This window comes from Amblyraja radiata, chromosome 10, assembly GCF_010909765.2.
Source record: "Amblyraja radiata isolate CabotCenter1 chromosome 10, sAmbRad1.1.pri, whole genome shotgun sequence".
Classification (NCBI taxonomy): Eukaryota; Metazoa; Chordata; class Chondrichthyes; order Rajiformes; family Rajidae; genus Amblyraja; species Amblyraja radiata.
In genome coordinates, this window is record NC_045965.1 from 47805476 (window position 1) to 47829537 (window position 24062).

General features: G+C 44.1%; 1 protein-coding gene, 1 long non-coding RNA gene and 1 other non-coding gene across 3 annotated transcripts; all 3 read right to left on the reverse strand.

Annotated features, from left to right (window-relative positions):
- Positions 1-587: 587 nt before the first annotated feature.
- On the reverse strand, positions 588-2894 carry LOC116977886. Its single transcript, XR_004413318.1, has 4 exons — positions 2789-2894; positions 1764-1831; positions 1161-1234; positions 588-730 (listed from the first exon to the last, which is right to left on the reverse strand). It is a non-coding gene; the product is annotated as an uncharacterized LOC116977886 (long non-coding RNA).
- A 15344-nt stretch (positions 2895-18238) lies between these two features.
- On the reverse strand, positions 18239-18370 carry LOC116978187. Its single transcript, XR_004413414.1, has one exon. It is a non-coding gene; the product is annotated as a small nucleolar RNA SNORA35 (small nucleolar RNA).
- Positions 18371-18509: 139 nt separating this feature from the next.
- On the reverse strand, positions 18510-23607 carry rps8 (ribosomal protein S8). The gene is made up of 6 exons (XM_033028749.1): positions 23493-23607; positions 22302-22408; positions 21694-21793; positions 21415-21590; positions 20418-20547; positions 18510-18664 (listed from the first exon to the last, which is right to left on the reverse strand). Exons 1-6 carry the CDS (start codon positions 23494-23496, stop codon positions 18555-18557), a joined length of 627 nt encoding a protein of 208 aa, XP_032884640.1. The 5' UTR covers positions 23497-23607; the 3' UTR covers positions 18510-18554.
- Between the last annotated feature and the right edge of the window lie 455 nt (positions 23608-24062).

A 24062-nucleotide genomic window follows, 5' to 3' on the forward strand; every position in this document is an offset into this window, starting at 1 on the left:
AAACAAAGAGTCAAGCCCACTAGAGACCAAAGACACAATCAGTGCGTGGAGCCAAAAGATCCAGTTGAAATCTTAGGTGCCCATTTCTCGTCTTCCCTAGAAGGGGCATGGTGAATTTGAAAGGAGCAATGAGATTCTAGAATATTGATGGGTTTACAGAATGGCATTATAAATGAGTTGTATTCCAAGCTGCTATGTAGGTGACCCCCATGTTACAGTTCACATCATGACTAACACAAAACTGTCAGCTGCACATGTCACAAAGCACACACTGAACAGAAATATCTTCTTTTTACATAGATCGCATGGGTGACATTCTTATCTCAAGGTTTGCAAATTCGTTAAGGGAAAACTTCCCATGACTGCTATCATCTAGAGGATGGGGTTGTTTTCCTAGGAGAAGGCTGGGGAGATTCCCGACATATTTCTGATAGAGAGAATGTTTCTGGATAAAGAGGTTGAAAATGTTGAGTTGATATTCAAAACAGATCAGCAAATCTTATTGAGCAGTAAACTCCAGATGCCTATCCCAGCTCCAAAATTTGTACAAATTTAGAAATACAATTTTCAATGGACAAGTAGTCAGATTGTGTTTTTTTTAAATAGTGTTTATTAAGTCATTTCCAAAATATATCTCTGCAAATTATATATCACAATATCAAAATATATCACTTCATTTAAACTTTCCACAGACATAGCACGGTTGAGCCATTAATCCTCCATGTAGGCGCTGGAAGGGAAAAAAATCATGTTATTAATACAAGCCAAATTCTAATTAGTATGCTGAAGTGCATTTAATGAGAAAACTATTTTTTTGGCAATTCTCCATTCAAAACATCGACGAATGCAAGACAGAAGGAAATAGGTGATATGCACCTAGAATTCCCACAATTTGCAACCGTGTCTCGATGTGAGGGCATGTTGGACTAATTAACAAAGGCTGTCCCTGCATTGCGTTAGTTTCATTGGTGCTTAAATACCATCTGGCAACTTATTTCCATGCCTTCAGTCTACAAAAGTAGCATCATTAATTCAGTAGCAGAACTGGATAATGTTGTCATCATTAGATCAGGAAAAAGTTGATTAGCACCAAGCACTGGAGGTCTACATTCAATGCAAACTCATTGTGAATGCCATCTACCAACATCACTGATACGTACCATGGAGACTTCTGTTCAGATGGGCCACTACTTTGCCTTTCACACCCCAATCCTCTTCAACAATATCTTCAAGTCTAAGAATACAAAAGAAAACACAAATAGTACCTCAGTAGGCAAACAAGTAATGTTGCTGTCCACTTAACATCCTTCCCAAGTCTTCTTCAGATCACTAGATGTCATCACAGATATTCAGTAGCAGAACTGACAGAAATTATCATCATAAGACTAGGATCATCGACAGACTACCAATGGTAGACAAGGATTAAATTCACACAGCCATGACCCAAAACAACCATCGGTCGGCCTCCGTAGAAGTTGCTTGACCCACTGCATTCTTCCAACAGTTTGCTTTCTGCTTCAGATTTCCACTACCTGCTGCCGGGCCCATGTCCTTTGGCCATATTTGCAATTACAAACTGCATTCAGTTCTGAATAGTGAAGAAACTGGCAGGGGGCTTAGGTAGGGCAAGATGAATGGCTACTCATGTATGAAAGGAATTGTAGATGCTAGTTTTTACACCAAAGAGAATCTCCTCTCTCTCTCGCTCTAGATATTTTACAAAGCAATTCCCAAAGTAGAATTAGGAATTAAAATAAACATACCATGACCAAAACATATCCAATCCTTCAACTTCCGAGTCAATTCCACCGCTGGAGTTGGTATTACAAATCTGCAGATAGAAAATTGCATTTCAATGACCAAAAACTAGATTTTACATAAGCAGATTTTTACTTAAAAGTGGAGGAAATGTCAACTTAGTTGGTTTTATCTACAAGTGCAGCTGGAAAAATGCAACTCGTGGGTCCCAATCAAGTCAGAAGGGTCCTAACAGTCACTCACATTCTCCATAGATGCTGCCAGATCCAACATTGCGTCCCTTTTCAACCCACGAGTCTAGTTTCCCAAAGCAATGGGCAATTTAATAGTTCAATTTAAAAAAAAGACCCAATAAACAGATTTGGGTTGTAACATTTCATGCAGACTATACAACCGCATAGTGGCCAAAAACGCGCTGCAAATGTTTAGTAATGGCTAGGAAAAAAAAATCATAAGATCATAAGTGATAAGAGTAGAATTAGGCTATTCGACCCATCAATCATGGCTGATTTATCTCTCCTTCCTAACCCCATTCCTCCTGCCTTCTCCTTTATAACCTCCGACACCCGTGCTAATCATGAATAATCTCTGCCTTAAATATATCCACTAACGGCCTCCAGTCTTCTGTGGCAAATAATTGCACAAATACAACCTCACGAGCAAGATTTTGCAATAAACTAGCCTGCAACACTGTTGAATTTAAAATTACGATACAGCTTGCGAAGTAAACAACGTTGGACCTGAGCAAATACGACTTCACTCGCCCGAGCATTTGAAATTTAAATCTTGCCAATTGTGAAACATACTTTTCCCACCGAGCGCTATAAAAATTGTAACGAATGGAAACACACCGACATGCGGCTTAACAGACAACACAACTAGATGCAGCTAGAAAAAGCAACTCATGGGCCCCAATCAGTGGATTATGTTCGCTTAGAATGCCAGATCCACTTTCTATATCATTAAAATAAAGTAACTTAAAGTAAACGGGTCTCATGTCCCTTACATTAAAGGCAACGCAACCACTCACCACATGGTCGGTGTCAGGGTACAGATCTCTCTACCCGGGTGTCACATCAGAACCGCCTCCAGCAACTGCATGGTGATGCATCTTCCTCTCCGGAGCCTGAAAGAGAGGAAACAGTGAACGTGAACCCGGGCACAGGAACAGCCGTGGGGGGGGGGGGGGGGGAGTCAGTAGGACGTTGGTCAGCGAGTGCTCAGTTCTCCAAGGGATCTCTTCACAGGGTGAACTCAGAGATAATAGCATGTTGTCCTCATCGACACTCGCCGCCCGGTGATTGCTCCCCCTGGGCCCGGAGCACTGGCGCCCCACCTCGCTTACCTTGACACGTGGCCCCGGCGAGCAGCGACAAAGCCACAACTCGGAGGTCGAGGATCTCCGGCGGCAAAGGCCGAGCGCCGCCCCGGACCCTGTATATATACACCCGCGCTGACGTCACAACGTGTACCATGTGATTGGCTGGAGGCTGCCCAGGGTTGCGGGCTATGGTCGATCCCATTGGCCGCATGGGGAAGGACCAATGATCATAGAGCTGAAGAAGGGTTTCTCCATAGATGCTGCTGCACCCGCTGAGTTTCTCCAGCATTTTTGTGTACCTTCGATTTTCCAGCATCTGCAGTTCCTTCTTAAAAACACCATAGAGCGGATGGTCCACTCGGCGTAAAAGCTACAGTTACAGTTTTTTGGTTATAGAGTAGAGCTACTACTCGTGGGGAAAAAAAGCTGTTTTTATGTCTGGCTGTGGCAGTTTTGGCAGTCCGGTGTCGCCTTCCAGAGGGAAGTGATTCAAAGAGTTTGTGGCCAGGGTGAGAGGGGTCAGAGATTATCTTAACCTCTTGCTTCCTGGCCCTTGCAGTGTACAGTTCGTCAGTGGAGGGAAGGTTGCAGCCAATAACGCTGCGGGATAAATGTGGATAAATGTGAGGTTATCCATTTTGGTGGCAAAAACAGGAAAGCAGACTATTATCTAAATGGTGGCCGACTAGGAAAAGGGGAGATGCAGCGAGACCTGGGTGTCATGGTACACCAGTCATTGAAAGTGGACATGCAGGTGCAGCAGGCAGTGAAGAAAGCGAATGGTATGTTAGCTTTCATAGCAAAAGGATTTGAGTATCCAATCCAATCCAACTTTATTTGTTAAGCACTTTAAGACAACCAATGTTGACCAAAGTGCTGTACAGAAGAACAAACAAGACATCATAAACAGACAACATAACAGAACATAACATAACAGCTCACATAAGGCGCATAAATCACATATGAAGTACAACAATAAATCAAAAGACATAAAACATGAGCAAAAAACAATAACCACGCAACAAAGCAATCAAAATAAGAAACCAAACCAAGCAAATAAAGTCGACATCTTACTGGGTATCAAAGGCCACGGAGAAGAGATGGGTCTTAAGAAGAGATTTAAAAACAGACAAAGAAGAGGCCTGTTTAATGTGGAGTATTGCGTACAGTTTTGGTCTCCAAATCTGAGGAAGGACATTATTGCCATAGAGGGAGTGCAGAGAAGGTTCACCAGACTGATTCCTGGGATGTCAGGACTGTCTTATGAAGAAAGACTGGATAGACTTGGTTTATACTCTCTAGAATTTAGGAGATTGAGAGGGGATCTTATAGAAACGTACAAAATTCTTAAGGGGTTGGACAGGCTAGATGCAGGAAGATTGCTCCCGATGTTGGGGAAGTCCAGGACAAGGGGTCACAGCTTAAGGATAAGGGGGAAATCCTTTAAAACCGAGATGAGAAGAACTTTTTTCACACAGAGAGTGGTGAATCTCTGGAACTCCCTGCCACAGAGGGTAGTCGAGGCCAGTTCATTGGCTATATTTAAGAGGGAGTTAGATGTGGCCCTTGTGGCTAAGGGGATCAGAGGGTATGGAGAGAAGGCAGGTACGGGATACTGAGTTGGATGATCAGCCATGATCATATTGAATGGCGGTGCAGGCTCGAAGGGCCGAATGGCCTACTCCTGCACCTAATTTCTATGTTTCTATAACCTTCTAAGCTGATCGGATGATTCACTGCAGCCTCCGGGTGTCATAAGCCAAACCAGACTATGATGGAGAAGGTGAGGACAGACTCTACAATGGTCGTGTAGAATTGGACCATCATTGCCTGTGGCAGATTGTGCTTCCTCAGCTGCCACAGGAAGTACATCCTCTGTTGTGCCTTTTTAACTGTGGAGTCGATGGTGGCTCCGCATTAAAGGTCCTTGGAGATGATGGTTCCCAGGAACTTAAAAGACTCCACAGATGTGACTGTGGTGTTGTTGATGGTGAGCGGGGTGAGGGGAGGGGGAGCTCTCCTAAAGTCTACAATCAATTCCACTGTCTTAAGAGCATTGAACTCCAGGTTGTTGCGATGGCACCAGAATGCCAGCTGTGTCACTTGCTGTCTGTAGGCAGATTCCTCCCCATCCTGGATCAGTCCAATCAGGGTTGTGTTGTCCGCAAACTTGAGAAGCTAGACAGAGGAGTCAGTGGAGGTGCAGTCATTGGTGTAGAGAGAGTAGAGGGGAGAGTACGCAGCCTTGTGATGCTCCAAAGCTGAGCGTCTGTGGGTCCGAGATGCGCTTTCCCAGCCCCAGCCTGTCTGTCAGGAAGCTGGTGATCCATCGAGAGGGGTTCAAGCACAGTCAACTTGGAAAGTTTGGAGTGTAGTAGCTCTGGCACAATGGTGTTGAATGCAGAGCTAAAATCATCAAACAAAATCCTCACATAGGTCCCCTGGCGGTCTAGGTGCTGGAGGATGAAGTGCAGGCCCAGGTTGACTGCGTCATCCACAGATCTATTGGACCGATATGACAATAGACAATAGGTGCAGGAGTAGGCCATTCGGCCCTTCGAGCCATTCAATGTGATCATGGCTGATCATCCCCAATCAGAACCACGTTCCTGCCTTCTCCCCATATCGCCTGACTCCACTATCTTTAAGAGCCCTATCTAGCTCTCTCTTGATAGTATCCAGAGAACCGGCCTCAACCGCCCTCTGTAGCAGAGAATTCCACAGACTCACAACTCTCTGTGAGAAAAAGTGTTTCCTCGTCTCCGTTCTAAATGGCTTACGCCTTATTCTTAAACTGTGGCCCCTGGTTCTGGACTCCCCCAACATCGGGAACATGTTTCCTGCCTCTAGCGTGTCGAAACCCTTAACAATCTTATATGTTTCAATAAGATGCATTATTATTATTACTCAAGCTTTTTGTGTCCATCGTGTTTTATTGTCCTATAACATAGTACACACAAACAATAAAATAAAGTTGTTTATATATACATATACACACATTTAATAAACAAATAATAGAAACATAGAAACTAGATGCAGGAGGAGGCCATTCGGGTCTTCGAGCCAGCACCGCCATTCATTGCGATCATGGCTGATCGTCCCCAATCAATAACCCGTGCCTGCCTTCTCCCCATATCCCTTGACTCCACTCCACTCCCCTAGAGCTCTATCTAACTCTCTCTTAAATCCATCCAGTGATTTGGCCTCCACTGCCCTCTCTGGCAGGGAATTCCACAAATTCACAACTCTCTGGGTAAAATAGTTTTTTCTCACCTCAGTCTGGCTTCCCCTTTATTATAAGACTGTGGCCCCTGGTTCTGGACTCGCCCAACATTGGGAACATTTTTCCTGCATAAAACTGGTCTAGTCCTTTTATAATTTTATATGTTTCTATAAGATCCCCCCTCATCTTTCTAAACTCCAGTGAAGACAAGTCTAGTCTTTTCAATCTTTCCTCAGATGACAGTCCCGCCATCCCAGGGATCAATCTTGTGAACCTATGCTGCACAGCCTCAATCACAAGGATGTCCTTCCTCAAATTCGGAGACCAAAACCGGACACAATACTCCAGATGTGGTCTCACCAGAGCCCTATACAACTGCAGAAGAACCTCTTACTCCTTTACTGAAATCCTGTAGTTCTGAAGGCCAACATACCATTAGCTTTCTTCACTGCCTGCTGTATCTGCACGCCAACTTTCAGTGACTGGTGTACAAGGACGCCCAGGTCTCGCTGCACCTCCCCCTTGCCTAATCTAACCCGATTGAGATAATAATCTGCCCCCTTATTTGCTGACAAAATGGATAACCTCACATTTATTTATATTATACTGCACTCACTCAATCTGTCCAGGTCACCCTGCATCCTCCTAACATCCTCTTCACAGTTCACACTGCCACCCAGCCTTGTCTCATCCGCAAACTTGCTGGTGCTGCTCCTAATTCCCTCTTCCAAATCATTAATATATACGGTAAACAGTTGCGGGCCCAACACTGAGACTTGCGGCACTGCACTCACCACTGCCTGCCATTCTGAAAAGGACCCGTTCACTCCCACTTTGCTTCCTGTCTGCCAACCAATTTTCTATCCATGTCAACACCCTACCCCCAATACCATGTGCTCTAATTTTAGTCACCAGTCTCCCGTGCAGGACCTTATCAAAAGCTTTCTGAAAGTCTAGATACACTACATCCACTGGCACCCCTTCATCCATTTTACTTGTCACATTCTCAAAAAATTCCAGAAGATTAGTCAAGCATGATTTTCCTTTCATAAATCCATGTTGACTTGGACTAATCCTTTTACTGCTATCCAAATGCCCCATTATTACCTCTTTAATAATTGACCAACATCTTTCCCACCACCGAAATCAGGCTAACTGGTCTGTAATTCCCCGTTTTCTCTCTCGCCCCTTTCTTGAAAAGTGGGATAACGTTAGCTATCCTCCAATCCACAGGAACTGATCCTGAATCGATCGAACATTGGAAAATAATCACCAATGCGTCCACTATTTCAAGAGCCACCTCCCTGAGGATCCTGGGATGCAGAAAATCAGGCTCAGGGGATTTGTCACCCTTCAGTCCCATTAGCTTACCCAATACTATTTCTCTCCTAATGAAAATTAATTTCAGTTCCTCTACCCCCTTAGATCCTCTGTCCTCCAGTACATCTGGGAGATTGTTTGTGTCTTCCTTAGTGAAGACACATCCAAAGTACCTGTTCAACTCTTCTGCCATTTCCTTGTTACCCATAATAATTTCACCCATGTCTGCCTTCAAGGGACCCACATTTGACTTTGCTACTCTTTTTCCCTTAACATATCTAAAGCTTTTACTGACCTTCTTTATGTTCCTGGCCAGCTTCCCTTCGTACTTCATCTTTTCAGCCCGTATTGTTTCCTTCTGTTGTCCTATGAAAGTTTCCCAATCCTCTGGCTTCCGGCTACTCTTTGCTGTTATACATCTTTTCTTTTAATTTTATTCTATCCCTAACTTCTCTTGTCAGCCACGGTTGCCTCCTACTCCCCTTAGAATCTTTCTTCCTTTTTGGAATGAAATGATACTGCATCTTCCGGATTATGCCCAGAAATTCCTGCCATTGCTGTTCCACCGTCATTCCTGCTACGATCCCTTTCCAGTCTACCTTGACCAGCTCCTCTCATGCCTTCATAGCCCCCTTTGTTCAACTGCATCACTGACATTTCCGATTTAACCTTCTCCTTCTCAAATTGCAGGTTAAAAATAATCATATTATGATCACTACCTCCAAGTGGTTCCTTTACCTCGAGTTCTCTTATCATATCTGGTTCATTGGACAACACTAAATCCAGAATTGCCTTTTCTCTGGTCGGCTCCATTGCAAGCTGCTCTAAGAATCCATCTCGGAGGCAATCTACAAATTATCTTTCTTGGGGTCCTGAACCAACCTGATTTTCCCAGTCTACCTGCATATTGAAATCCCCCATCACCACAGTGGCATCACCTTTGTTACATGCCAGTTTTAACTCCTGCTACAACTTACACCCTACACCCGGGCTACTATTTGGAGGTCTGTAGATAACACCAATTAGTGTCATCTTGCCTTTACAATTCCTCAACTTAATCCAGTGACTCTACCTTGTCAGTCCCTATGTCTTCCTTCGCAAGGGACTGAATTCCATCCTTCACCAGCAGAGCTACCCCCCCTCCTCTGCCCACTTGCCTGTCCTTTCTATAGGATGTATAACATAGAAACATAGAAATTAGGTGCAGGAGTAGGTCATTCGGCCCTTCGAGCCTGCACCGCCATTCAATATGATCATGGCTGACCATCCAACTCAGTATCCCGTACCTGCCTTCTCTCCATACCCTCTGATCCCCTTAGCCACATCTAACTCCCTCTTAAATATAGCCAATGAACTGGCCTCGACTACCCTCTGTGGCAGAGAGTTCCAGAGATTCATCACTCTCTGTGTGAAAAAAGTTCTTCTCATCTCGGTTTTAAAGGATTTCCCCCTTATCCTTAAGCTGTGACCCCTTGTCCTGGACTTCCCCAACATCGGGAGCAATCTTCCTGCATCTAGCCTGTCCAACCTCTTAAGAATTTTATAAGTTTCTATAAGATCCCCTCTCAATCTCCTAAATTCTAGAGAGTATAAACCAAGTCTATCCAGTCTTTCTTCATAAGACAGTCCTGACATCCCAGGAATCAGTCTGGTGAACCTTCTCTGCACTCCCTCTATGGCAATAATGTCCTTCCTCAGATTTGGAGACCAAAACTGTACGCAATACTCCAGGTGTGGTCTCACCAAGACCCTGTACAACTGTAGTAGAACCTCCCTGCTCCTATACTCAAATCCTTTTGCTATGAAAGCTAACATACCATTCGCTTTCTTCACTGCCTGCTGCACCTGCATGCCTACTTTCAATGACTGGTGTACCATGACACCCAGGTCTCGCATGCATCTCCCCCTTTCCTAGTCGGCCACCATTTAGATAATAGTCTGCTTCCCTGTTTTTGCCTACCAAAATGGATAACCTCACATTTATCCACATTATACTGCATCTGCCAAACATTTGCCCACTCACCCAGCCTATCCAAGTCACCTTGCAGTCTCCTAGCATCCTCCTCACAGCTAACACTGCCCCCCAGCTTAGTGTCATCCGCAAACTTGGAGATATTGCCTTCAATTCCCTCATCCAGATCATTAATATATATTGTAAATAGCTGGGGTCCCAGCACTGAGCCTTGCGGTACCCCACTAGTCACTGCCTGCCATTGTGAAAAGGACCCGTTTACTCCTACTCTTTGCTTCCTGTTTGCCAGCCAGTTCTCCATCCACATCAATATTGAACCCCCAATGCCTCTGCAACTGGATCCTCGACTTCCTCGTCCACAGACCACAGTCTGTTCGTATTGGTGGAAATGTGTCAGCCTCAATAACAATCAGCACGGGAGCACCTCAAGGCTGCGTGCTCAGCCCCCTGCTGTACTCACTCTATACCCATGACTGCGTAGCGAACCACAGTGCGAACTCCATCATCAAGTTCGCTGACGACACCACTATTGTGGGGCGTATCACTGATGGGGATGAGTCAGAGTACAGAAGAGAGATCGAGCAACTGTCCATATGGTGCCAGCGCAATAACCTGGCCCTCAACACCAGCAAAACCAAGGAACTGATTGTGGACTTTGGAAGGAGTAGGAGGGGGACCCACAGCCCCATTTATATCAACGGGTCGATGGTTGAAAGGGTCAAGAGCTTCAAATTCCTGGGCGTGCACATCTCTGAAGATCTTTCCTGGTCCGAGAACACTAATGCAATCATCAAAAAAGCACATCAGCGCCTCTACTTCCTGAGAAGATTACGGAGAGTCGGATTGTCAAGGAAGACTCTCTCTAACTTCTACAGGTGCACAGTCGAGAGCATGCTGACCGGTTGCATCGTGGCTTGGTTCGGCAATTTGAGCGCCCTGGAAAGGAAAAGACTACAAAAAGTAGTAAACACTGCCCAGTCCATCATCGGCTCTGACCTTCCTTCCATCGAGGGGATCTATCGCAGTCGCTGCCTCAAAAAGGCTGGCAGTATCATGAAAGACCCACACCATCCTGGCCACACACTCATCTCCCTGCTACCTTCAGGTAGAAGGTACAGGAGCCTGAAGACTGCAACAACCAGGTTCAGGAATAGTTACTTCCCCTCAGCCATCAGGCTATTAAACCTGGCTCGGACAAAACTCTGATTATTACCAACCACTTTCTGTTATTTGCACTATCAGTTTATTTATTCATGTGTGTATATATTTATATCATGGTATATGGACACATTTATCTGTTTTGTAGTAAATGCCTACTATTTTCTGTGTGCTTAAGCAAAGCAAGAATTTCATTGTCCTATACAGGGACACATGACAATAAACTAACTTGAACTTGAACTTGAACTTTAAGTTTGTATACTAATCTCTTATGTGGGACCTTGTCGAAAGCCTTCTGGAAGTTCAGATACACCACATTCACTGGTTCTCCCCTATCCACTCTACTAGTTACATCCTCGAAAAATTCTATAAGACTCGTCAGACATGATTTACCTTTTGTAAATCCATGCTGACTTTGTCCAATGATTTCACCACTTTCCAAATGTGCTGCTATCCCATCTTTAATAACTGACTCTAGCATAATATTAAGTTCCCAGACCCGATCCTCCTGCAGCCACGTCTCAGTAATCCCTACAATGTCATAACTACCAACCTCTAACTGTGCCTCAAGCTCATCCACCTTACTTCTTATACTTCGCGCATTCATATACGATACCTTGCGCATCTCACCTTTCACATCGATCCCTATTACACTTGGCCATACTCTCCTATCCCTTTGTGAGCTTTCTTTCCCGTTAATTTTGGGGTCACTAACTATCCCTTTACTCTCTTTCCCTTTAACTCCATCCTTGACTATCCCATTTGACACCCACCCCCCTTATTCAGTGCAAAAAAAAACAAAAACCCTGAAATCTGTAGCTTCAGAGCTTGAAATCTATGCAGTTCAGAGGTTGTAGTGTTTAATAGCCTGATGGCAGTATGGAAGAGGCTGTTCCTGAATTGTCATCCTAACCTTATTGGTTGTATGTCCCATTGTCAACTTCCCCTCAGTCAAAGATGAAACACGTGGGCCATTCTTAGTATAAACTAGTACAATGACTAGGGTGGGGGAGGGACGGAGAGAGGGGTGCAAAGGTTACTTGACGTTAGAGAAACCAATATTTACAGTATAACGCTGGGTTGTAAGGAACCCAAGCAAAATATGAGGTGCTGTTCCTCCAATTTGCATTTGGCCCCACTCTGACAACGGAGGAGGCCCAGGACAGAAAGGTCAGTATAGGCCCAGGTGGACTTAGTGAAGGTGTTCAACGATATGATCACCCAGTCTCCGCTTGCTCTCGCAGACATATAAGAGTCCATACCTGGAACAATGTATGCTACAGGTGAGGTTGGAGGAGGTACAAGAGAACTTCTGCCCAACCTGAAAGGACGGGATCCCTGAACAAAATTGGAGGTATAGGGACAGGTATTGCATCTCCTGTGGTTACAGGGGAATGTACCTGGGGAGGGGGTGATTTGGGTGGGAATGGATGAGTTGACCAGGGAAATATGGAACAAATTCTCTGCGGAAAGTGGTGGGAGATGGGAAGATGTGACTAGTCGTGGGATCCTGTTGGAGGTGGTGAAAACGTTGTGTTATACGCAACTGGGTGAAAGGACGAGGGGGACTTTGTCCGTTATGACGGGGAGGTGAAGCAAGAGCAGAGCTGCGAGGTACCGACATGTGTGAGGGCCCCATTTATGATAGAAGGGAACCCGTTTCCTAAAGAATGAGGACTTCTTGGATGTCCAGATATGGAACACCTCATCTTGGGTGCACATACAGCATAGGAGGAATTGGGAGTAGAGGATAGTGTCTTTGCAGGAGGCAGGGTGGGGAAAAGTTGAGATCGTTGTAAATCAATAGGTTTATAATAGTTGTCACTCGATTTCACCTGTGATGGAGATGGTGAGATCAAGAGAGTGGAGCAAGGTGCCAGAGATGGTCCAACTGAATTTGAGTGCAGCATGGAAATTGGTAGTGAAGTCTGTGTTCTCCGTGGGTGCAGGAGGTAACACCGATGCAGTCATCCATGTAGCGGATAGGGCCAGTGCACGCCTGGAACAGGAATTGAGGCAGGCATAGCTGGGGCCCCATGCGAGTGAAAAACAAAGTGCTAAAGTAACTCACTGGGTCTCGCAGCATCTGTGAAGAGCAATGTACAGATGTTTCAGTTGTGGATCCTATTTAAACTAATAGTGTGGATGGGGGAAAGCATGGAAGAGAGGTAGGGATGGACAACCGACAAGTGATAGGTGGATACAGATATGGAAGGGTGTCACCTGAGACTTACGTCAAGAATTAATAGTGCACCACAGGAATAGGCCCTTCACCCATGCCTGCACATCACCTTTGGTCTCCTTCACATGTGGCTGCATCAGACAGTGTATGTGTGTGTATATATACTACTTATTTTTTTGCCTACAGTGCCCTCCATAATGTTTGGGACGAAGACCCATCATTTATTTATTTGCCTCTGTACTCCACAATTTGAGATTTGTAATAGAAAAAAATCACATGTGGTTAAAATGCACATTGTCAGATTTAATTATAGGCCATTTTTTTTGTTTCACCATGTAGAAATTACAGCTATGTTTATACATAGTTCCCCCATTTATGGTGCCCTGAAATGGGGGGACTATGTATAAACACTGCTGTGCCGTTACTAGCCTGCGTTCTATCTAATCCTGGTGTTGCGAAGGATGGGCCTGGCACCGCTGCTGCACCAGAGAGCTGGATATTGCCCACCCACCTACCCCTTCATGAAAAAAATCTTGCAGACCAACACCATTGACCACAAATCAATCACGCAATGCTAGGCTCAAAACCCTGCTGGACAAGGAACTGATGAATCTTGTGGGGCAATCAGGATTGCCCAGTTAGGTGAAATGAGTCATCGCCAGAACTCACCAACACCAAGCTTGGCTGATACCGACTGATCCTCCCAGTTAGTTCCTTTCTGCACCATCCGAGTCTTTACTCCCAATGGCATCCACAATCAGTACCCCATTTCTGCCATCTCCCAACTCCGCTATCTTTAACAACCCTATCTAGCTCTCTCTTGAAAGTATCCAGAGAACTGGCCTCCACCGCCCACTGAGGCAGAGAATTCCACTCACAACTCTGTGTGAAAAAGTGTTTCCTCATCTCCGTTCTAAATGGCTAACCCCTTATTCTTAAACTGTGGCCCCTGGCTCTGGACTCCCCCCAACATTGGGAACATGTTTCCTGCCTCTAACGTGTCCAAATCCTTAATAATTCATGTTTCAATAAGATACCCTCTCATCCTTCTAAATTCCTGCCATCCCGGGAATTAACCTTGTGAACCTCCCTCAATAGCAAGACTGTCCTTCCTCAAATATGGAGACCAAAACTGCATACAACACTCCAGGTGTGGTCTCACTAGGGCCCTGTACAACTGCAGAATGAACTCTTTCTTCCTATACTGAACTCTTGTTATGAAGGCCAACATGCCATTAGCTTTCCTCACTGCCTGGTGTACCTGTATGCTTACTTTCATTGACTGATGAACAAGGACACCCAGATCCAGAAGTTGTACTTCCCCTTTTCCCAACTTGACACCATTTAGATAATAATCTGCCTTCGTTTTTGCTACCAGTGGATAACCTTTTATCCACATTAAACTGCATCTGCTCACTCACCCAACCTGTCCAAGTCACCCTGCATTCTCATAGCATCCTCCTCACAGTTCACACTGCCACCCAGCTTTGTCATCTGAAAATTTGCTGATGTTACTTTGAATCGCTTAATCTAAATCATTGATGTATATTGTATAGCTGCGGCCCCAGCACCGAGCCTTGCGTGACCCCACTAATCACTGCCTGCAATTCTGAAAGGGTCCCTTCAATCCCGTTTCCTATCCGCCAAACAATTTTCTATCCATGTCAGCACTCTACCCCCAACACCATGTGCCCTCATTTTGCCCACTAATCTCCTTTGTGGGACCTCATCAAATGCTTTCTGAAAGTCCAGGTCCAGAAGCATGCAGGTACAGCAGGCAGTGAAGAAAGCGAATGGCATGTTGGGCTTTATAACAAGAGCAGACGAGTCCTAGTGAGACCACACCTGGAGTATTGTGTGCAGTTTTGGTCCCCTAATTTGAGGAAGGACATTCTTGCTATTGAGGGAGTGCAGCGTAGATTTACAAGGTTCATTCCGGGGATGGCGGGACTATCATATGCTGAGAGAATTAAGCAGCTGGGCTTGTACACTCTGGAATTTAGGATGAGGGAATCTTATTGAAACATATGGGATAGGGGGAAAAGGCAGGAACGGGGTACTGATTGGGGATGATCAGCCATGACCACATTGAATGGTGGTGATGGCTCAAAGGGCCGAATGGCCCACTCCTGTACCTATTGCCCATGCACACTACATCCACTGGCTCTCCCTTGTCCATTTTCCTAGTTACATCCTCAAAAAAATCCAGATTAGTCAAGCATGATTTCCCCTTCTTAATCCATGCTGACTTGGACCGATCCTGTTACTGCTATCCAAATGTGTATCATTGCAGAATGCGCGTTCACTAGGTCTGGCGGAAGATGCAAGGGGCCCAAACAGTGCATCCAATCTAGTTGCATAAGAGAGGATTCTACAGGCTGCTCCCAAGACATCATATGCTACTGGAAGATCATCAATTTGGTGAAAGACGCTCTGTGGTCTCCCAAAATTTTTTTGGTCATCCAACAGTGAGATGTATATGTTGCCAACTGGCTCAGTTCAGAGTGCAGCATATTCTGGGGGACGCAATGAAACTTGGTACAACTTGGTGGATATAGAAACATATAAAATCATAAAAGGAATGGACAAGCTAGATGCAGGAAAAATGTTCCCAATGTTGGGCGAGTCCAGAACCAGGGGCCAGTCTTAGAATAAAGGGGAGGTCATTTAAGAGGTGAGTAAATACTTTTTCACCCAGTTGTGAATTCATGGAATTCCCTGCCACAGAGGGCAATGGAGGCCAAATCACTGGATGGATTTATGAGTTAGATAGAGCTCTAGGGGCTAGTGGAATCAAGGGATATGGGGAAAGGGCAGGCACGGGTAATTGATTTGGGACGATCAGCCATGATCACAATGAATGGCGGTGCTGGCTCGAATGGCCTCCTCCTGCACCTATTTTCTAGGTTTCTGTTTCTAACCAACAAACAGGCTTTGTCATCCAATGGCAAGGGTGTTTGGTGTAGACAGGTGCTAAAACGACGAGTATACCACTAGCACATTTGAATGCATAGGGTCTTTATGGTGTTTTGAGATTTCATTTTGTACATATTTGAATTATACATAAAATGTATGTTTATGGCTATCGAAATTCCTTTTGAACATTACTGTATCTGTTCTCATTCTAGGCACCTACCGCTCTCCATGTGAAATACCTTGCACATTTTATTAATCTGCCTTGCCTCTCACCTTATGTGCCCTCTAGTACAGGACCATAGCTCCCTGAAAAAGGAAACACAAGTAGATAGAGCAGTAAAAAAGGTGCGCGTCATACTTGCCTCCATAGGTTAGAACATTGAGTAGAGGAATCAGGACGCCACATTGCAGCTTTATAGGACTTTGGTTAGGCTACTTTTGGACACTTATGCGCCGTTTCGATTGCCTTATTACATGGAAAGGTTTACCAGAATATTGCCTGGATTAGAGCAATTAGCTATCAGGTGACATTAGCCATAACTTAGTTTGTGTTGGCCGAAGTATGGGAGGTTGAGGGGAGACCTGACAAATGTGTGAGGTGTAGAGGGAGACAGCCAGAACCATTTTCCTCTTGGTGGAAGAGACAAAGTATTAAAGAGATGTGCGAGACGTGTTTTTTTTAAACGCAGAGCAGTGGGTGCTGCAACGCACTGCCGGGGTGGTGGCGGAGACATATATGATAGGGGCACTTGAGATTGGTACATGGATATGCAGGAAATGGTGGAACATAGATCACAAACAGGCAGTTATTAATTTAGTCCAGCACCATGTTCAACAAACTCTGAGCTAAATGGTATCACTAGTTATATTTTGCACATGTTCAGAAAGTAAACATTCTGCAAGCCACTTGAGTATTTAAAATCTGTGAATCACACGAATCTGTGATTCAAGCTATTTATGAATAATTCATAAGCAATTATTCAGTAACTTATCAACATTAAACAGACTCTAGTTTCCAGGTTCTTCTTTGCCACCCTTCTTAAATAGACACATTATCCACCCTGGTAGACAAAAATGCTGGAGAAACTCAGCGGGTGTAGCAGCATCTATGAAGCTAAGGAAATAGGCAACATTTCGGGCCGAAACCCTTCAGACTGAAGGGGTTCGCCCCGAAATGTTGCCTATTTCCTTAGCTTCATAGATGCTGCTACACCCGCTGAGTTTCTCCAGCATTTTTGACTACCTTCGATTTTCCAGCATCTGCAGTTCCTTCTTAAACACATTATCCACCCTGCAGTCTTTTGCCCCCCCCGCGAACGATAGTTTATACAGCTCAGCTGAGGCTCTCGGAATTTATATCTCTAGCTTCCCAGTATTCTTGGATACATTTGATCGGCCCCAAGAAATGTATCTATCTTCAAACATTTCAGATCCAGCACTTTGACTTTTCTCAAAACATTGCCATTAAAGTTCCCTAGCTGTCATGTTTGTCTCTGTTGAGGGCCTCAAGAGACTTCATTTCTGAAGGCCATCTTCTCTCCCTCATCACTCCTTTACCATTAATATTCTTAAAAACTCTTTGGATGCTCTTTAACGTTATTTACCAGAGCAATTATATGCTCCCTTTTGTCTGCCTAATTTCCAGAACCTTGCTCATTAATCGCCCATTCTTCTCCAAAGACACTCGATCGTAGCTGACCCATGCTTCCCTTTTCCTTAACCAGTGCCGCAATTTTCTCTCATCATCCATAGTTCCTTTGTCTTGCCTGTCTTCCAACAGGTACATGCAATAGCCTGAATTCTCACCATCATACTTTCAAAACTCAATTTTCCAGATGTCAATGCCTGCAAACAACCTACTCCAATCAACTTTTGTAAGTTCCTGTATACCATCAAAGTTGGTCTTGCCCCAATTTAAAACTAACCTGTGAAGCTTTCCTGTCCTTTCCACAACTATTTTAACATAAGACTGCGGTCACTGGTCCCAAAATGCTCACCAACTGACACCTCAGTCACTTGCCCTTCCGTATTTCACAAGAGTAGGTCAAGCATTGTCCTCTGCCTTGAAGAGCCACCCATACATTGCTCAAGGAAACTTTCCTGAACACACTTGACAAATTCCATTCTATTTAAGCCCTTAACACCAGGATGCCCCGGTCTATATTGGGAAAAATAAAAAGCCCATTGATGACAGCCTAGGTCTTGCAACTGTCTGCAATCTCCCACCATATTTGTTGCTCTAATTCCCGCTGACTATTTGGAGACCTATTGTGTAATCTCAAGGGCGAACATATCTTTTAATTTCTCAGCACCACCCACATTACCATCAATAATGTCATTCATATGGAATAGATATTGAAAGAAACTCAAAAGATTACCATGTGAAAAATATGTTTCCTGCCTTCGAAAAGGTGAAGCTACAAATAAAAGCTCAATCTTTCTGCAAACAGGAGTTTGATCTTGCACAAGAATGAGTCTTGGAATGCCACAGCAAAAGCACCAAGTCACTAGATTGTGCATAAGAATCATCCTTGTCATGGTAACTATACTCAAAGATTGCCATTAGTTTTACATAACTTTTAAGTTGCTGGAAAACACAAATTAACGTGCACTGCTTAGTCTTATGTCAACCTGTTATGGAATTAACAGAAATGGAAAAAGTTGAAAATTGTTTTATTAGTATCACATTTTCAGCAAACAATGTCTATTTGCCCTTTTTGGCTTTGATTTTCCTCAGGTAGAATTCAAGCTCTTTTCCTTCAAGAACGTAGCCATCAGCTCTGCCACACTGACCAGGTCTTGAAGCTATGCAAGCTGCAAAAAATAAATAAATCATTAAATAAATTAACTGGATTTAATCTTGATATTACATTGCTTCATATATTGTTCAGTGCTGTGAACAAGCAATATCCTTATACTAGTTTCAAATCAGGATGTGATCAGGCACCGTGTGCTGGTAAGTTGATATCAACCCACAACATTTTGGAGCCATTGCTCAGATGTCTATTCTGCACACAGAATGGATACAGACAATAGTTAGAAGCTGGGCTCACTTTACATTGTTTGCAACTTAATAAAAGGTGGGCCACTGGCGTGTTTAATGGAATGAAAGTGTCTGCAATAACAAAGGCCCTCCATGGACTGCAAATACATATTCACATCCTAGTGTTGAAGCTATGGAACAAGCCATAGCATTAACAAAGAAAAATTGTATGACATAAACAAGGGTGTCACATCCAGATCAAATATAGAAATCCCTGCTTATTCACCAGCTAACCCCCTCTATCTTTACAGGCAACTAGTTTATCCATGAGATCTCAAATCATGTTGTTTGTGTGTTACAGGCACTGATGTTGCAGTAAATAATACAAATGATTGGCCTTGAGCAAGTATGCTGTTTGACCAAATGTGGCCATGTGTGCCAAGCAGGACCCAAATACATTTTCAAGCTGCATCCAATCTGCAGCACAAATTTCATGCCCACAAAGCCATCTACTGAAAATTTAAAGACTAGCAAGTGAATTTGGCAACATTTACATTATGTGCAAAGAAATCTTCAGGTGTTTGGCAGGAATTAGACAGAGAACTACAGGCTGTTAAGGCTAACAGCAAGTTACACAAGGTAGGATGGTCAGATAGGTAGATTAAACAATTGAATACTAAATTGGCTTGATGGTTAGTGTGGTAGTGGAGGGGGGTGGAAGAATAGTGGACAGTGGAGGAGGTAATTTAAGATCACAATAGGACCTGGAACAAATAGGAAAGTGAGCCAAAGGACACCAGATGTAATTTAATTTGCGATGCGATGTGGCGCACTTTGGTAACTAGGCCAGGATTTGCACAATAAATTACAGAGACATCTGGGAGTACAAATACAGTTTCCTGAATGTGGCAACAATGATAGATGGGTAAGTGAACACGATGTTTGTCATTAAGACACAAAAAGCTGGAGTAACTCAGTGGAACAGGCAGCATCTCTATTCCTTCTCTCCAGAGATGCTGCCTGTACCACTGAGTTACTCCAGCTTTTTGGGTCTATCTTTGGTTTAAACCAGCATCTGCAGTTCCTTCTTACACATGATATTTGTCATGCTTGCCCTCATTGGTCAAGGCATTGAATACAGTTAAAACATCATGCTACAAATGTACAGGACTTTACCCAGACTGGAGCGGTTGAGTTATAAAGAAACTGGATAGGTTGGGAGTTTTTTTGTTGACTGGGCATAGAAGACTGAAAGGTGAATGTAAAATTAGGATAGTGATACACAAGGTGAGTGGCGGATCGTCTTTTATCCATGGAGTCAAAAACCAGAGGGCATAAATTCACGGTGTGTGGATAAAAAAAACAAAAATTGGAGGTAACCAATGGGGCGCCCTTTACTCAGAAGGAGGTGGGTATATGGAACGTAGAGGAAGTGGTAAAGGCAGGTACAATTAAAACTATTAGCAACTTGGCCTGCATGGACCGGTTTTCACACTGTATAATTCTATCACTCTGTATCGATGTGCAAAACCTAGGTACTTCTCTGCCAAGGGATATCATGTGATAACATTTTAAATTATTTACCAAGCAATTTCCCCTGCTGGAATTGTTCTTCTAGCAACAAGTTGATTTTTGCATTCTTTCTTCGGTCTTCATATTTCTTCTGAATTTTCTTTGACCTCTTCTTGTTCAGAATTTCTTCCTCTTCAGGTGTCTGAAATCAGCAAAGCACTCTTTTATCACAAAACTGGAATCTAACTATTGTCAGGATGGTCAAATCCCATTTTTTCAATGTAATAAATGTTGCAGTGTATCAGTTGAATATTTTAAACTATATTCCCCCTCAAAAAAACCTGCTAAGATTTCCAAAGCAAAGCCACATATCATAATCACTTTTAATCCAAATGAATAAGTAATATTGAGGGTTCATATTAGCACATTTATATTCTTTCAGGTACTCATCCCGTCGAATGAATTACATCCCACAATAATGGAAATGGAAGATTAGAAAACTTGCTTTCTTAGATCACGGCCCTAAGTAGAAATCATGATGCTGCTTTGGATGGGCTGCATTAGGAGTGTTGCCAGCAACTCTAGTCGCCCCATCATAGGAAGGATGTGGAGACTTTGGAGAGAGTGCAGACAAGTTTAACTGAATAATGCCTGGATTAGGAAGTATAAACCACAGAGAGGTTGGACTGATGGGGAAATCAAATACTAGAGGGCACAACTGTAAAGCGAGATGGGCAAAGTTTAAAGGAGATGTGCAGTGCAAGTTTTTTTTTTTTAAACAAATCACGGCGAGTGCCGGGAATACACTCCTGGTGTGGTAGTCGAGGCAGATACGATAATGGTACTTAAGACTTGGATAAGCGTATGGATATGCAGGGAAAGGGAGGGGACACAGATTATGTGCAGGCAGATGAGTTGGTCTCAACATCATGTTTGATACGCATTACGGGGGTAATGGGCCAGTTCTAGTGCTGTTCTGTTCTCTGCTCAAGGCAAAAGGGTGAAAAAGCACAAAAGTAAACTGCAATAGTTATAAGAATATAGCAATCAAAATAATTGAGGGACATACCAGCTTGGCACCCTTCTTCCGACCAAGAGGAATGGCAAAGTGAGATTCATACCACTGCCTGAAAGGAGTGCTGTCAATCTGAACAATACAGTTCTTTACTAATGTTTTTGTCCTGACCAATTCATTGTTGGAGGCATTGTACACTACATCAATGATCCTGGTCTTTCGCGTACAACCTGCAAAGTGAAAGATATTTTAGCACTGGTTTAGAAGTGATGAGAAAAAGTCTATTCCAAGTAAGGACAAGCTTGCTACAAACATCCCACAAAAGAAACTTACACTCAGAACCCCAGGAGTAGTTTCCAGCATCCAACCTCAACGCCCGATATTTTTTATTCCCACCACGGACTCTCACTGAGTGGATACGACGTGGCCCAATCTGGAGGCAGAATAAAATGTCACTAGTTTAATAGCGAAAGACAATGAAATCTCCAGAAGGCACTCATGGCAAGTAATCCTGACTCTTGGTGCAAAATACATACACCAAGTGCATGTGCACAATGCTCTGCGTGTAAAATCATGCATTATGTTTAAAGTTTTTCTTTGAAGTTATTTAAATTTAAAGGAGGATCGTTCTGGACAGATTAGCATAAAATTACCTATTCCATTGCAGAAGATGCAACCCAACATTTCTATTAAAATATTGAAAATTGCCCTTTCAAAATTCAGTGAGGAGGAAGGCAAGTCAAGCAGTGTGGTCAGAGTAACTATGACAAAGAAACACTGGTGGGCTCAAACATGACCAGAACAGTCAATACAAACCCACCTATCAAAAAGCCAAATACTCATCATTCACACTACAATAAGTTGTGAAAGACATCCAACATTTAACTGGAGGTAAATCTACGAGCAACAAAGTCACAATTAAACAAACAACTGTATCACACCTTGGTATTTGCAGGAGGACGTCCGAGTTCATACTTCCTTTTTTTATGGTATGGCTTCCTTTTACCTCCAGTCTTGCGGCGCTTATGCCAGTTATTCCGGGATATACCTGCAACAAATCATTGTTAATAAACTGCCATTCCATGTGAGCAAATCAAATAGATGGTACTCAACAGCAGGTATTCAGTTCTCCAAGGTGATTCTCTCCAATATATATTCAGTGTTTACAAGAGTTTCATCATTTATACCTGCTGAATTATAGATCAACGTTGCTGCAGTTCTGATTCTGTAATAATCAAAATCACGATCTATATAATATCTTTAATTAAGCGGCATAATCCAGATGATTCTGATATTCCTAAATCAGGACGGCCAGTGACTCGCTAGAATTTAGAAGATTGAGGGGGGATCTTATAGAAACGTACAAAATTCTTAAGGGGTTGGACAGGCTAGATGCAGGAAGATTGTTCCCGATGTTGGGGAAGTCCAGAACAAGGGGTCACAGGTTAAGGATAAGGGGGAAATCTTTTAGGACCAAGATGAGGAAAACATTTTTCACACAGAGAGTGGTGAATCTCTGGAATTCTCTGCCACAGAAGGTAGTTGAGGCCAGTTCATGGGCTATATTTAAGAGGGAGTTAGATGTGGCCCTTGTGGCTAAAGGGATCAGGGGGTATGGAGAGAAGGCAGGTACAGGATACTGTTGGATAATCAGCCATGATTATATTGAATGGCGGTGCAGGCTCGAAGGGCCGAATGGCCTACTCCTGCACCTATTTTCTATGTCTATGTTGATCCTGAATACACAGATCTTTGATCGCCCAAATGCAGCACTGAAGTGTCACCCGGTCGTTTTGATCTCACCTCAATCCCCTCCATCCAGAGCTGCAGTGCTTGCAGCCCAGCTCGCTACACTACCAGTCAGCAAACTACTGGGCAGCGGCGTGCATCTCGCAGCACAGCATCTCCTGGCCCAGAGGGCCGCCATATTGACGGCCTCCACCTACCGCCGGCGCTCCTGACATGAAACACTAAAATATCATCAGATCCCGACCGGGTTGTGCCCCAGGCAGAGCTCATCCCTCATCTGCAAGCTTACTTGAACGTAATCTGTGACATATTGACGGTCCCGACCCGACACAAGCGGCGGATTGACGCGGATTATAAACTACAGACCCCGCGGCCTCACGTACCCATTGTCAGGCGGCGGTTGGAAAGAGGACACGCAAAGCCTTCTGGGTCATAAGGCGGGTCGAAGTCTCGCGTGAATCAGACGGGAGGACACGTGACGCGGGAGAGAGACGTCACGTGACGCGGGAGAGAGACGTCACGTGACGCGGGAGAGAGACGTCACGTGACGCGGGAGAGACACGTCACGTGACGCGGGAGAGAGACGTCACGTGACGGAAGAGCGAAAGGCGTCGCGTCACGGTCCGCAAGGCAGCGGACGATGCCGGGACGTCATGAGGTCATAAGTGATGGGAGCAGAATTAGGCCAATCGGCCCATCATGGTTGATCTATTATCTGGTTCTGGTTGATTAGATCTCTAAACCCCATTCTCCTACTTCCTCCCCATAACCTCTGACACCGTTGAGTGGTTCATGGCGAAGATAGACTCAAAAAGCTGAAGTAACTCAGCGGGACAGGCAGCATATCTGGAGAGAAGGAATGGGCGACGTTTCGTCTGAAGAAGGGTCTCGACCCGAATCGTCACCCATTCCTACTCTCCAGGGATGCTGCCTAACCCACTGAGTTACTCCAG

What these genes read in the sequence shown, in the direction of transcription:
- rps8 (XM_033028749.1), bottom strand. An exon ending in GTCCTCCTGCAAATACCAAG is followed by an intron (nt 21,794 to 22,301) that starts GTGTGATACAGT and finishes TTCTGCCTCCAG; the next exon opens with ATTGGGCCACGTCGTATCCA. An exon ending in CTACTCCTGGGGTTCTGAGT is followed by an intron (nt 21,591 to 21,693) that starts GTAAGTTTCTTT and finishes TTCACTTTGCAG; the next exon opens with GTTGTACGCGAAAGACCAGG.